General features: G+C 41.3%; 1 protein-coding gene across 1 annotated transcript; it reads left to right on the forward strand.

Moving 5' to 3' along the window:
• On the forward strand, positions 1-4,082 carry LOC120476129 (uncharacterized). The gene is made up of 2 exons (XM_039667085.2): positions 1-1,286; positions 1,995-4,082. The coding sequence occupies exon 1, from the start codon at positions 29-31 to the stop codon at positions 935-937; it is 909 nt and encodes a 302-aa protein (XP_039523019.2). The 5' UTR covers positions 1-28; the 3' UTR covers positions 938-1,286; positions 1,995-4,082.
• Positions 4,083-14,718: the final 10,636 nt, after the last annotated feature.

The raw sequence follows: 14,718 nt of genomic DNA on the forward strand, positions 1-14,718 counted from the left end.
TCTGGACTCGAAACTCTCAGTGTACAGCATGAAGGTGCACCTGTTTGGAGCAGCATCGTCCCCTGGCTGCTCCAACTTTGGACTCAAACATCTGGCATCTCAGGGTCATGGAAAGGTCAGCGATGAGTCCATCAAGTTCATCCAAAGAAGCTTCTATGTTGACGATGACTTAATAAGCGTAAAAACAATCGATGAAACTGTTCACCTGGTGGAAGAGTCTAGAGCCTTGTGCAGAACAGGAAATCTTCGGCTACACAAGTTTGTGTCCAATAAAAAGGAAGTGACTGCCACAATACCACCAGAAGAATGTGCACAGACCAAAGATCAAGATATGGCCCTAGGAGAATTTCACATTGAGCGAGCACTTGGAGTTCAGTGGTGCATTGAAATTGATGAATTCAAGTTCAGAGTCGTGGTTAAAGAGAGTCCACTGACAAGAAGAGGAGTTTTCTCTACAGTCGCCTCTGTCTACGATCCGTTAGGGTTTGTAGCCCCCTTCATTTTAGTCAGCAAACAGATCCTGCAAGAGCTATGTAGAGAAAAGGTAGGCTGGGATGAAGATCTCCCCGAACACATTTTGCCAAAATGGGAGTTATGGCTTAAGGATTTGCCACACTTGGCAGCACTGAACATTGCAAGAAGTTACCTTCCATCACATTTTGACTCAGTCATACGTTATGAGCTACACAACTTTGCAGATGCAAGTCTCAATGGATACGGTGCATGTTCTTATCTCCGAGCCATAAGCGAAGCAGGACAGATCAGTTGTTCACTCGTCATGGGAAAAGCAAGAGTAGCCCCTACCAAGCTAACGACCATCCCAAGACTTGAATTGTCATCAGCTGTGACTAGGGATGGGACGATTACCGGTTTCACGATAAACCACGATAAAACGTCCTGGCGGTTAGTATTATCGTTTAAAAATGAATTATCATAAAAACCGTGTTTGATTATCGTGATGTTGAAAACTCGCGGTAATTCCCGTCCAGCCAGAATCAGTCTGACGCAGCCGCAAGCAGGCACGCGCATGCAACGTCGTGCGAGAACGAGAAGACATGGCGGAAGGCGGTGTCAGTGATCGGGAGATTTTTCAGCCATCCAAGAGGACAAAATCGGAGGTGTGGTCGTATTTTGGCTATTACAAGAGTCCCGAGGGCAATTTAATCGAGGATGGGCACCCTGTCTGCAAATCTTGCAAGAGGAAAGTCTCTGCAAAAGGAGGAAACACATCAAATCTGTTAAGTCATCTACGTGACCACCACCCACTGTTATATAGCGAATGCAAGGTAAGCTAACTTTTACTTCAATACCACATCTGACTTGGGCAAATAATTGGATAAAAAATATTGATTGGAGATTAATTATTTCATTATCTCACTTGTAATTATTGCAAAGCTTCCGCGAAGAGAAAAGTTTTACAGAAGTTGATTTGACCCAAGACGAATTTAAGTGATAGTGTATTGTATTAATTCATAGTAAACTTATTACACAGTTTAATTTTTTATTTATTCTTACCACAGAAATAAAATGAAATGTTGAATTGTGATTAACTGAATGTTTTTAAATCTTACCGGTTTATGAATCCATTATACAAATTACACTTACAATGTCCAAAACAATCGTCAAGAAAATGTGATCACTACAACAATATTATACCAAATTACTCTTGATTTAATTTTGAGACGCAAGACATACACATTTGAATGAAACCAAAGATCGTTGATCTGAGACACGGATGTGCGCTGTTATAATGCGTTGCTATTGACAACAGTCATTATAAGTATTCCAGTAGTTTAGTCACCAAGACCCTAACAACATGTTTTGTTCATTTAAAGTGTGTGTGTGTGTGTGTCAGAGAGAGAGAGAGAGAGAGAGAGAGAGAGAGAGAGAGAGAGAGAAAGAGAAAGAGAAAAAGAGAAAGTGATTTATTTAGTGAGTGAATATTATTATGATTATTAATGATAATAATACATTTGTTTTTCCTTTGTTTACAGAGTGGGCGTGCATCAGGCAAACCTAGTGATGCTTCTGGTACCTCAACTCCCTCCTCATCCACAGCTGTAACGCAGACACTCGAACAAGCATTTAAAAGGCAGACTGCTTATGCACCCACATCAAAAAATGCACGAGACCTCACTGCAGCTATTTCATATTTCATTGCAAAGGACATGATGCCATTTCAAATTGTGGAGAGGCCTGGTTTTCTGAGGCTGATGAAAGTTGCTGTACCACACTACAAAGTGCCATCACGGAAGTATTTTTCCAAAACTGAAATACCAAATCTGTACAACCAGGTCAAAGCTGCTGTTTTAAAAAAAAAAAATAGCTCAAGGAACATGGTTTGCTGCAACTACTGACCTCTGGACTAGTGAAAGCGGTGGTGGTCAACCCTACATAAGCGTCACTATTCATTACCTCACCCCAGACTGGCAACTGTTATCAAACTGCCTTGAAACTCAATTCTTCCCAGAAGATCACTCAGCTCAAAACATCAGCGAGTTTTTTGATAACATGCTTGAAGAATGGGGGATCAACAAAAAAGACCTGGTCTGCGTAACCACAGACAATGCAACAAACATGATAAAGGCTTTTGAAGAGTTTTCAGAAGTGTGGCTTGGGTGCTTTGGCCATAATTTGAACCTGGCCATCTCAAAGGCTTTGAAAATACAGAGAGTTGAAATAGCAGTCAAGGCCTGACGTCATCTGGTCCAGGGCTTCTCACGGAGCTGGAAGAGAAGGCGAGAACTGAGGGAAAAACAAGCTGCCCTCAACATGCCACAGAAGGCTCTAATTCATGATGTGGTGACTCGATGGGGATCTACACACAAGATGGTTGAGCGGTTCCTTAGTCAACAGCAAGCAGTCTGTGCAACACTAGCTGGAGAAAGAGGAACATGGCATCTAATGCCCAAGGATACTGACATAGCTGTCATGGAGCAACTGTGTCAGCTCCTCGAACCTCTGAGCAAGTTAACAGATGCACTTGCCTCAGAACACGAGTAACACTTTCAGCAATTAAGCCTGTCCTGGACCACATTTATTCTGATGTTCTGGTTGAAAAGGACACAGATACATCCCTGACCAAGGAGATGAAATAGTTAATGAGAGAAGACCTCAAAAATAGATAGCAAGAGAAGGCAAAGAGAGTCATGAACATGGCTTGTTTCATTGACCCCCGGCTTCAAAAATTGAATCTGACTGTGTCCAGGAAGCTGTGAAGCTGGCCGCACAAGTCAGGGAAGAACCACAGAGCACCTCCACCAGTAGCAGCATCTCTACCAGCACTCCACCAGCAGCATCGGAGGGGAAAGGCCTTGCCGGATTGCTGAGAAAGATTTCTTCAGCGACAAGGTAGCAAAGAGGTGAAGAGGGTCAGATTCCAACCACTCCGGAAGGCCGTGTGAAACAAGAAATGCAAGTCTACCTGTCTCTGCCCCCAATTCCAGCAGAAGAGGATCCACTGGTGTGGTGGAAGGGCCATACATCAGAGCTGCCTCACCTTGCCAGGGTTGCCAGGAAGCTTCTGTGCATCCCAGCAACCAGCGTGCCATCAGAGAGGGTGTTCAGTGCCAGTGGGCATATTGTCTCTCCTCAAAGAGCACTGCTTAAACCAGACAAAGTAAACATGCTGACATTTTTGCATTCCAATCTCGAGTGAACAAAGATGCATATACGATACATGATGTTAGGTCAGCTGCACTTTTTTCTTTAGAAGAAGAGAACGAACATACAATCAATCATTGCTGTTCATTTGATTTGTTTACATACGGTTGTATTGTTATTACATGCACATTGCTTTAATTGTGTTGTTTTTATGTGTGCATTTTATGTTCTTATTTAAGGTACTGTTCATTAAAACATTCACTAGGAAAACGTATACCTCTCACTCTCAGGGTTCTATGTTAATGTTAATATAATGTTTATGCTTAAAAAGTGCATATAGCTGCTAATTGTATTTTTTGTTTGTTGATTTTCAAATAATAAACCTGTTGAAATGTTTTCAGTCTGAGCATCAGTTCTTTTTGAATATTTCCATCTCATTTTAACAAAACCGTGATAATATTGATAACCGTGATAACTTTGGTCACTATAATCGTGATAAGAAATTTTCATACCGTCCCATCCCTAGCTGTGACTTCAGTCCGCAACGGCGATGTTGTCAAAAGAGAGCTCGAGATAGAGAAATTAGAAGAGTATTACTGGACTGATTCGAAGGTGGTTCTTGGCTATGTGAACAATGATGCACAGAGGTTCCACACATTCGTAGCCAACCGGATCCAATGAATAAGAGCTAGCACAAATCCTGAACAATGGCGACATGTCAGCTCTGGAAATAATCCAGCCGACCATGCCTCAAGAGGACTGACTTCAATTCAGTTGAAAGAGTCTAACTGGCTGAAAGGACCTGACTTTCTCTGGCAGCAGAATCTTCCATGTAAAGAGGAAATGGTGGGAGAAGTTGAAATGACTGATCCTGAGCTTCACAAAGCCCATGTTCATGCAGTCAAGATGAAAGAGGTGAATTCACTGGTGAACCGCTTCACAAAGTTTTCGGACTGGTCCAGAGCAGTGAGAGCTGCTGCTAGGCTAAAGAGATTCATCAGAGAATTCAAAGGACATCAGCCAAGAACAAAGGAAGCAACTAGCCTTGAAGAAAGAAGAGAAGCTGAAATCTTTATCATCAAGCTGGTGCAAGAAGAAGCCTTTGCTGAAGACATTCAGAAAATCAAGCTCCAGAAAGAGAACACCCTGAACAAGCACAACAAGTTAAGCCAGCTGAATGCCTTCTTGGATAAGGACAATGTTCTCAGAGTGGGAGGACGATTATCTCGATCAGCCTTACACCATGATGTAAGACATCCGGCAATACTTCCGAAGAAATCTCATGTGTCATCCCTTCTAGTCAAACATTATCACGAGCGTGTACAGGAAGAGGCATGACCATGAACGAGCTTCGTGCAAGAAGAGCCACCGAAGAGCCACAGAAGTCCAAAAAATGGCTCTCCCAGAAGAGAGAACAGAAATGTCTCCTCCTTTTACGTATTGCGGCCTTGATTGCTTTGGCCCCTTCATCGTAAAGGAAGGAAGGAATGAATTGAAACGCTATGGATTGTTGTTTACTTGCTTATGCTCCAGAGCAATACATATAGAAACACTAGATGACTTAACAACAGACGCTTTCATGAATGCACTTCCAACCTTTGTAGCTATTAGAGGACCTGTGCGTCAATTGAGATGCGATCAGGGAACAAATTTCATGGGTGCCAGGAAAGTGTTTTCTGAGTTGCTCAAAGGAATTGACCAAGAATGTCAACGAGCATTCGGTTGCGAATTTGTAATGAACGTCCCATCAGCAAGTCACATGGGTGGAGTTTGGGAGACAATGGCGAAACAATGGCTATAATCAATAGCAGACCATTAAGTGTTGAACATCTTAATGATCCCAATGGACCAAAACCTCTCACTCCCAACCATATTCTAACGATGAAATCATCAGTTATTCTGCCCCCTCCCAGACAGTTTTGCAAAGAAGATCTCTATTTGCGCAAACGTTGGAGAAGAGTGCAGTTCTTAGCTGACGAATTCTGGCAAAGATGGAAGCGGGAATACTTGCTAAACCTTCAACAAAGACAGAAATGGCAAAGAACAACACAGAATTCACAAGTGGATGACATTGTGATTCTACAAGATGACAGCTCTCCAAGAAACGAATGGAAGCTTGCCAGGGTTGTAGAAGTTCACCCTAGTGCAGACAGTATGGTGCGGAAGCTGAAGCTACTAGTCGGAGACACTACTGATAAAGGACAGCCACTAACTAAAAGAGTCTACCTCGAAAGGCCCATTCACAAAGTAGTTACCTTAATTGAATCTACTTGAGTCACATACACAAGATTACATTCATTCAGTCTTACAACACTTACTTAATTGCCCTTTCGTGTATAGAAATCCTACATTTCAAGTTAATTAGGGATTTGGTGGGAGTGTAAGTGTTGTTGCATAAATACTTGTTTCATGATGCACAGTTCATAATTGCGGGGAATCAAGATGGCGGAGTGAGTGGTCGCATTCTTGCAGGCTCCGGTTAAAAGTTGTTTTTTGGTCCTTGAAATGCGGTAAAATAGAGTAACAACCCCTCTACTAAACAGATATCTAACGCAGGGTAGAAATTAAGAGACAAAAAGAAGCTATTATAGCATTCCGATTTTTGTTTTCTTTATTATATGGAATCATGTCCGACCACAACTACGAATTGGCTGCTCTCCACGAGGCCTGTGACGATTATGACATCGAGGAAGTAATAGAAATGGAGCAAGATTCATCCAAAGAAGACAAAATTAACAAAGAACATACACCGATTAAACAGCCGAATCCAAAGAAACAGCGACATCAAAGTCAAATTGAAGATGCAAATACTGGCGCGGCAATTCTTCATGCAGTACAAGCTCTGACCAGAAAAATGGATGAGCAGACGTAACTTTTGAAAAGTTTCGACAGACGCATTGAAGCCAACACAACCGCAACTAAAGAAAACCGAGAAGAAATTTGCGTGCTTCAGAAAAAAATAGGAGACCTTCAGAGAGAAAACAGCCTGTTAAAAGAAGCATGTGCAGAGCAAACCCGATACAAAAGAAGGTGGAATCTGCGGATGATTGGCCTCCCTGAAAAGGATGGAGAGGACACGAGAGAAGTTGTCATCGGGATACTGACAAGAGTTGTTCCAATGTCTGTGGATCGCCTGCGAGACACCGTAGACACCGTTCATCGTCTGGGAAGAAAGGGCGACACCGCAACCTCAACTAACACACCGAGGGCAATCATCATTCAGTTCGGGATGAGAACGGTGCGAGACGATGTTTGGAAGAAGTCGAAAGATGCGAGAGTGTGTAGAGACATGCACATACGTTTCAAAGAAGACTTCTCGAAAGAAGACCGGGAGGCACGCACAAAGCTGTGGCCACTGGTTCAAGAAGCCAGAAAGAAAGGTAAAAGGGCGTTCTTAAAGGAAGGATACGCTCTGATCGATAACCGGAGAGTAGACCCAAACTGAACACTTTTGATATCATTTGAATGGCTGTCGAAAATCCAGCCTAAACGCGTTTGACGGATAAATATCGTTTTTGTCTTTTGTTTGATTGACAAAAGTTCCGATATGTAAGTATCAGCATTACTGCACTTTGTTTGATAACGCGTCACTGAACATCCGAAGTCAAGTAATCTGATGATTTGGACATAATGTTGATGACTCCAAATAGTTTTGCACGCCAGCATATGGCTGACACTGAATGTTTACTTTGTTTACCTGTGTAAATGATCCTAAAATTGATCATATTTTGTCATTTTTAGTTATGGTAGTCTATTAACAAAAGTTATATTGCTATCAAAAGTAAGAAAAATATAACAAAACTAAGAAAAATACATCAACGAACTTGATTCCATATTTAAATAGATATTCGCTATAATAGCTGTTCGTATTGTTGTCCTTTATTCCCTTTAAAGTGTATAGAGGGGCAGTTACGTTACATTAAACATGTTGATATAGGACTAATTACTCATTCCTGCACATCGTTAAACTCTTTTGTGCATTGTTCATAGGTTATTTACTTATCACCTAAATGTTGTCCTTTATTTCTTTAAATGCTAGGGGGTTGAAAGATAATGTAAAACGTAAGGCTATTTTTCTTTTTTGTAAGGAGCAAAGGGCTAATTGTGTTTTCTTGCAAGAAACCCACTCAGCTGAGGCTGACACAAAATTTTGGAAATTGCAATGGGGAGACTCTATCTTTTTCAGTCATGGAACATCACACTCGGCAGGAGTTATGATTTTATTTAATAGATTTCCTGGGAAAATAATTGATCATAAAAGTGACCCTACTGGGTATTGGCTAATGGTTGCGACAGAAATTAATGGTATAAATTACATTTTATTATGTGTGTATGGGTATAACAAAAGAGTACAGAACAAAAAATTATTTTCATCCTTAAGCAAGTGCTTAGAAGAATGGAAAATGATGTTTTCAACAGATAGAGTAATAATTGGGGGAGACTTTAACCTGGTCCCTGATCTTTGGTTAGATCGCTTACCATCAAAGAGACACTGCCACACATTTGATGAAATAATAATTGATTTGATCACAAAGGCCAATCTAATAGATTATTGGAGAATGAAAAACCCAACCAGAAAACAATTTACCTGGTTTAACTCGGCTAATAATGGCCAGTGCTCAAGATTGGATTATTGGTTAATCTCAGACAATATAGTTAATGATGTAAATAGATGTGAAATCTCAGCATCACCCCTAACTGATCATTGTGTAATATCTTTGACACTTTCTCCAGGTGGAAGAGAGAAATACATAAACTCCATATGGAAATTTAACAATTCCCTTTTGAAAGATACTATGTTTCAGAATGTAATTAAAGAACTGGTAAAAGAAGTAGGTGAATTGGAAATGTGTTCTCTAAGTAAATGGGAATGGTTCAAGTTCAAAGTCAAACAGATAGCTATTACGACAAGCAAGGAAGCATCAACACTCAAAAAGAAAAGACAAAGGGACATCATTAGTCACATTAATATGCTGAGCTGTAAAGATGATCTGACATTAGAACAGCAGACTGAATTAAACAATCTGCAGTCCCATCTTGACCATTTATATCTGGAAAAAGCCAAGGGAGCTTTTATTCGTTCAAGGGCACGTTGGATTGAAGAAGGGGAAAAAAACTCTTCCTATTTTTTCAGTCTGGAAAAGCAAAGACAGTCAAAGAAAAAAATTCGGAAGTTAAATATCAATGATGTTATTGTCGAAAATCAAGAAGATATTAATGAAAAAATTAAAGAATTCTATAGTAATTTGTATAAATCCCATTTTTCTAAAGAAGACTGTTGTTTTTTCCTAAATAATATACAGGGTTTTAAAAGGACAATTGATGATAATTTTGAACATCTCATGGAAGATGAGTTAAGAATTGAGGAGCTAGACTTGGCAATTCGACAGATGTCTAAGGGGAAATCACCTGGAATATACGGGATAACCGCGGAGTTTCTATCTTTCTTTTGGAGTGATATAAGGGAAATGCTCTATAATGCATATTTAGATTGTATCTCAAAAGGTAATCTTTCTCCCACTATGAAACACGGCCTCATCACTCTTATCCCCAAACCTAACAAAGATAATCTTTTGTTGGATAATTGGAGACCAATTACCTTGTTATGCAACGACTATAAATTATTGGCGCTTGTCTATGCTAATCGTCTAAATGAGGGATTATCACATATTATTGATGAGTGTCAATCAGCTTTCATAAAGGGTAGAAACATACATAATCATACCAGATTGTTGCTAGACATGATTGACTATCGAGATCTCATTGATACCGATGCCTTTATTTTATTTCTAGATTTTTATAAGGCATTTGACACTGTCGAACATGCCTTTTTACTCGAAGTCTTGGATTTTTTAGGTTTTGGGAGAAAATTTTGTAAAATAATTAAGATGTTTTATACTGACATATATAGTTCTGTGTCCCTGAATCCTGGTATGACTCCTAGGTTTGAGGTACTCCGCGGTATTAGACAAGGGTGCCCGATTTCTCCCAAACTGTTTATCCTAGCCACCCAATCACTTATAATGCTCATTAATCATAACCCCCATTTGCAAGGAATCTCAATATTTGACAAGGAATTTAAAATTAGTCAATTTGCAGATGACACTGCAATCCTTTTAAGGAATAAATCCATGGTTGATGTTGCCCTTGATTCAGTTTCGATCTTCTCTAAAGCATCAGGATTGACTTTGAATATTGAAAAATGTGAGCTACTCCCCATTCACTCATCAACAGACTCCATCATCTCTTCAATCAAGGTCAAATCTGAAGTGAAATATCTAGGAATAGTATTATCTAAAAATGCTATCAGAAGGGAAGATGTAAATTTCTCTAACCGATTAATAGATGCAAAGAAAGCTTTGAGTCGCTGGCTTACCAGAGACCTCACTATCTTTGGCAGAGTTACTCTATCTAAAACAGAAGGTATTTCAAAAGTAATTTATCCATGTCATTCCTTGTATGTTTCATCTGGCAATGTTAAGAAAGCCAACTCAATCATTTTCCAATTCCTGTGGAAAAATAAAACTCACTATATTAAGAAATCACAGCTTGTTAAAGAGTATGACATGGGTGGGATTAAAGCTTTGGATTTTGAAGCAATGTTCAGGACCTTCAAGATTAACTGGTTAAAAACATTTCTGTCGCAACCAGATTCTATGTGGTTTCACATACCCAGACATCTTTTTAAAAAAGTAGGAGGGCTTGATTTTCTTTTGCAATGTGATTTTGAGGTGACCAAAATTCCTGTTAAATTATCAAACTTCCACAAACAAATTCTCCAATATTGGAAAATGATTTTCGCCCATAACTTTTCTCCGCATGGATCCACCTTATGGAACAATAGGGTTATTATTATCAATAGGAAATCATTGTTCTGGCATGATTGGTATGAAAAGGGCATTGTGTTTGTGAATGATGTTATAGATGACAATGGTAATTTTTTGGAATATAAGTCTTTCTTAGACAAATATAATTTAAACTGTACAAATAGAGACTACAATAAGATCTGTAAAGCAATACCGGTACCTTTATTACTGTCAATTCAAAGCACACTGTTATATAGCAATATAAGACCCTTACCAACTTTACCAAAAAATTGTGCATTGTCCATTAAAAAAATCTCATTTTAAATTCATTAAATGGCCCATGTCCCCTAAAGTCAAAGAAACTCACTTAAAAATAATTTATAAGATATACCCTGTCGCTGACTTTCTTAAAAAAAGATTTAAATTTGAAGTAGATCCTTGTGCTTTTTTTGAGTTGGCTGATGAGACTCTGGAACACATGTTTTTTTTTTTTTTGCCCTATGTCTAATAGTTTCTGGTCTGAGCTACATAATTGGCTGTCACTCAAGATTGATAATATCCCTACTCTCATCTTGCCACACATCCTCTTTTATATGGATAATATAGATTCATCAGTATCAGATTTAGTGAATATGATCATTCTTATGGGTAAATATCATATTCATTGCAGTAAGTGGAGATGTTCTAAGCCTTCCTTTGTTTGGTTTATAAACGATTTTAAATTGTTTGTTACCTCACTGAAAAATGTAAAATCTACTAAAATTGCAAGGAAAATGTATAGTGATATATCCAGGAAATTACTGTTTTGATTAATCTCCCTTGTGTGTGCCGCTCCAAATGTGATTTTTTATTTTGCCTTTGACTTGTGTGTTTTGTAATAGCCCCTTCTTTGTTATTTTATTTTTTTTTATCTATTGTTGTTTTTCTGCTTGGTTAATACTTTTGTACATTCTATCCCCTGCGAGAGTTTTGTATGTTACTTCTTGTCAATAAAAAAAAAAAAAAAAAAAAAAAAAAAACAGTTCATAATTGCTGTTATAATTTCATGTAAAAAATTAATTTAATGTAAAGATAAAATTTGATAAATGCTTAAGAACTAAAGGGTAAAATAAGCTACTAAATAATAGGTTAACAGTGTAGTTATGTTTGTCCCGGAACTAATGTTTTCTGTCTGTGTTGCCACTACAACTGTTTAAGTTGACACACAGTGCTTGGAATTCGAGCGGAGCAGATAGCTCCGATGTTTTGTTAAACTGCATCAACGTTAAAAATGTGTTGTTTGAAGTTAATGCAGACGATCAAATGGACTTTCAAGAGACATTAAAGAATTTAGTAACCTCTTTTCACGACAAGTGGCCAACGAGGTATTATTATATTGTCTTTATTGATCTGGATGTTGTTTGTATTTTCTCTGCTAAGCTATAATGTACAATGTATTGATTTACTTGTACCGTGTTCACTTACAATGTAGTTCTCACGGCGTATAAGGCATATACGACGTTCATGGTGCAAAGTTGGATGAGCCAAAGAGACCAGATGTGCCCACAACAATAAACGCCCGTTCTAAAGAACTTACCTGTGTCTGTGTTGTCGCGATGAGAGCTACAGCCAGAGTTTTTAGAAATAATAATTTTCTGTGATAAAATGGGGTTTTCGTGTAAATGAGAGGCCAAACCACAGGGAAATATCTGCATTTTCCCTTCGTGTGACGGGGCCGGAGACTAAATCGGAAGCAAAGAAGGTAACGAACAAGGGTAGGTGGGGCATATTAATCATTAATCAGGTAACAAGATGGGAGGGGCCAGACAATTGACAAAATGAATACAAGACAAACCATGTGCTCTCTACAAAGCAGACTAAACACATGATGACAAACCGAAAATGTCAAAGGTCTGTCACCTAACCAGATATACTGTACAGAGGTGACAGAAACCCTGACAGCAGTGCAGTGAACAGGAGTTTGTCACACGTACATGTAGCCACAAATACACTGTATATCGATCTTTGTCAGACACGTGGGTTTGTTGTGTGTGACGTCACAGCGGCGCCATTTTTGAGGTATCGCTATTGACTGTGAGCATTGAAGAGATTACGATAACAAGTAAATAACTCGCAAAACAGCAGAAGCACAAGAAAACGTCTCGGGTTATGACTATAACCCTTGTTCCCTGAGAAGGGAACGAGACACTGCGTCGATAAAATCGACTCTTTGGGGACGCTCCCTAAGCGTGCGCCTCTGAAGTATGAATGAAACTAATCCAATCCTGATTGGTGTTGCGTCGTGACGTAACATGTGACGGCATACCCGGAAGTATAAAAGTGACGCTGTCACAACACACACTAGCCTCGCGATGAAGCAAGACGCTCAAGGGTCTGAAAAGGGGGCGTGGCAACACGACGCAGTGTCTCGTTCCCTTCTCAGGGAACAAGGGTTATAGTCATAACCCGAGACGTTCCCTATCGAGGGAACTCAACACTGCGTCGATAAAATCGACTCTTTGGGGAACGAGTACCCACTAGGCCACGCACCGAACAGACCCGCCCCAGAGTGAAACTGATTAGGCACTCAGCAAGGGCCGAGTACGTGTGCACCGGGCGTACTGGGAAGGCTGAGACTGTAAAACCTGATGAAAGTATGCGGGGTAGCCCAGCCGGCTGCCTCACAAATCTCCTGCAGAGGTACTCCCGACAGAAGGGCCCTAGAGGAAGCCATGCCTCTAGTTGAGTGAGCCCTTAAGGCCAAAGGTGAAGGAACCCCACGCACCTTGTAAGCCTCAGTAATAGCCTGGACAATCCAGTTACTTATAGTTTGTTTGGTCGCCGGGAGCCCCCTCTTAGGTGACCCAAAGCATACTAACAACTGGTCAGATCTTCTCCAAGAAGCAGACTTTTCCAAGTATACACTCAAAGCTCTGACGGGGCAGAGCAAGTGAAGCCTCTCTTCTCCCGCCGACACATGAGGTGGAGGATGGAATGCCTGAAGGACTACAGAGCGAGCCGTACTCGAAGGAACTTTAGGCACGTAGCCCGGACTCGGGTGCAAAAAGGCCTTTACTTTGCCAGGGGCAAACTCCAAGCAAGCTGGCGTTACCGCCAGGGCCTGGAGATCTCCCACCCTCTTAAGAGAGGTAATCGCTAAGAGAAAGACCATTTTCAACGTTAAGTCCTTAGGCGAAGCCGACTCTAAAGGTTCGAAGGGAGCGAGGGACAACCCTTCCAGAACTATTGCCAGATCCCAGGCAGGCACCCTGGACCTGATCGCCGGCCTCATCCTCCAAGCACCACGGAGAAACCTAATGACCAACTGGTGCCTCCCCAGAGGTCCACCATCTACTGGCGCGTGGAAAGCCGAAACGGCAGCCACGTACACCTTAAGAGTGGACGGGGAGAGACCCGCAGAGAAACGATCCTGAAGGAATTCCAGAACTGAAGCCACTGGGCAGTTTACTGGATCCAACCTTCGTTCTCCACACCAAGTGTGAAACACCTTCCACTTGAGGCCATATAATCTCCTGGTAGATGGGGCCCTAGAGCTAAGTATGGTTTCAACCACCTCAGCTGATAAGCCAGCATTTAGGTACTGAACCCCCTCAGAGGCCAGACCCACAGCTTCCACAACTCTGGGCGAGGGTGGAAGATTGTGCCCTCCGCCTGAGACAATAGATCCCTCCTCAGAGGAATCGGCCATGGCGGAGCTATGAGGAGTGATATTATATCCGAGAACCATACTCGTGTCGGCCATCTCGGGGCAACCAGAAGTAGACTGATGCCCTCTTGACGGACCCTCTCCAGGACCCCTGGGAGCAGAGCGATCGGGGGGAAAGCATACAGGCGAAGCCTCGGCCAAGCCTGTACCATGGCATCCAACCCCAGTGGGGCTGGATGTGAGAGGGAGAACCAAAGTGGACAGTGGGACGTCTCTCGAGACGCAAACAGATCCACTTCCATCGGTCCGAACCTCTCCCATATCGACTTCACCACATCCGGATGAAGTCTCCATTCCCCGGGCCTCAGCCCCTGCCTCGACAGGATGTCTGCTCCCCGATTCTGAACCCCTGGGATATACATTGCCCTTATTGACAATATCTTTCCCTGGGACCAAAGGATAATCTGATGCGCCAGTTTGCACAGAGGGCGCGATCTGAGTCCCCCCTGTCGGTTCAGATAGGCCACCACTGACGTATTGTCTGTCCGTATAAGGACGTGGCGACCCTCGATGTCTGGGAGGAAGCTCCTCAAAGCCTTGAATACCGCCATCATCTCCAGGCAATTTATATGCCAAGTGCGATGATGGTCCTGCCACAGACCC

The sequence above is a fragment of the Pimephales promelas genome, chromosome 22, assembly GCF_988280905.1.
Source record: "Pimephales promelas chromosome 22, fPimPro1.hap1.1, whole genome shotgun sequence".
NCBI lineage: Eukaryota > Metazoa > Chordata > Actinopteri > Cypriniformes > Leuciscidae > Pimephales > Pimephales promelas.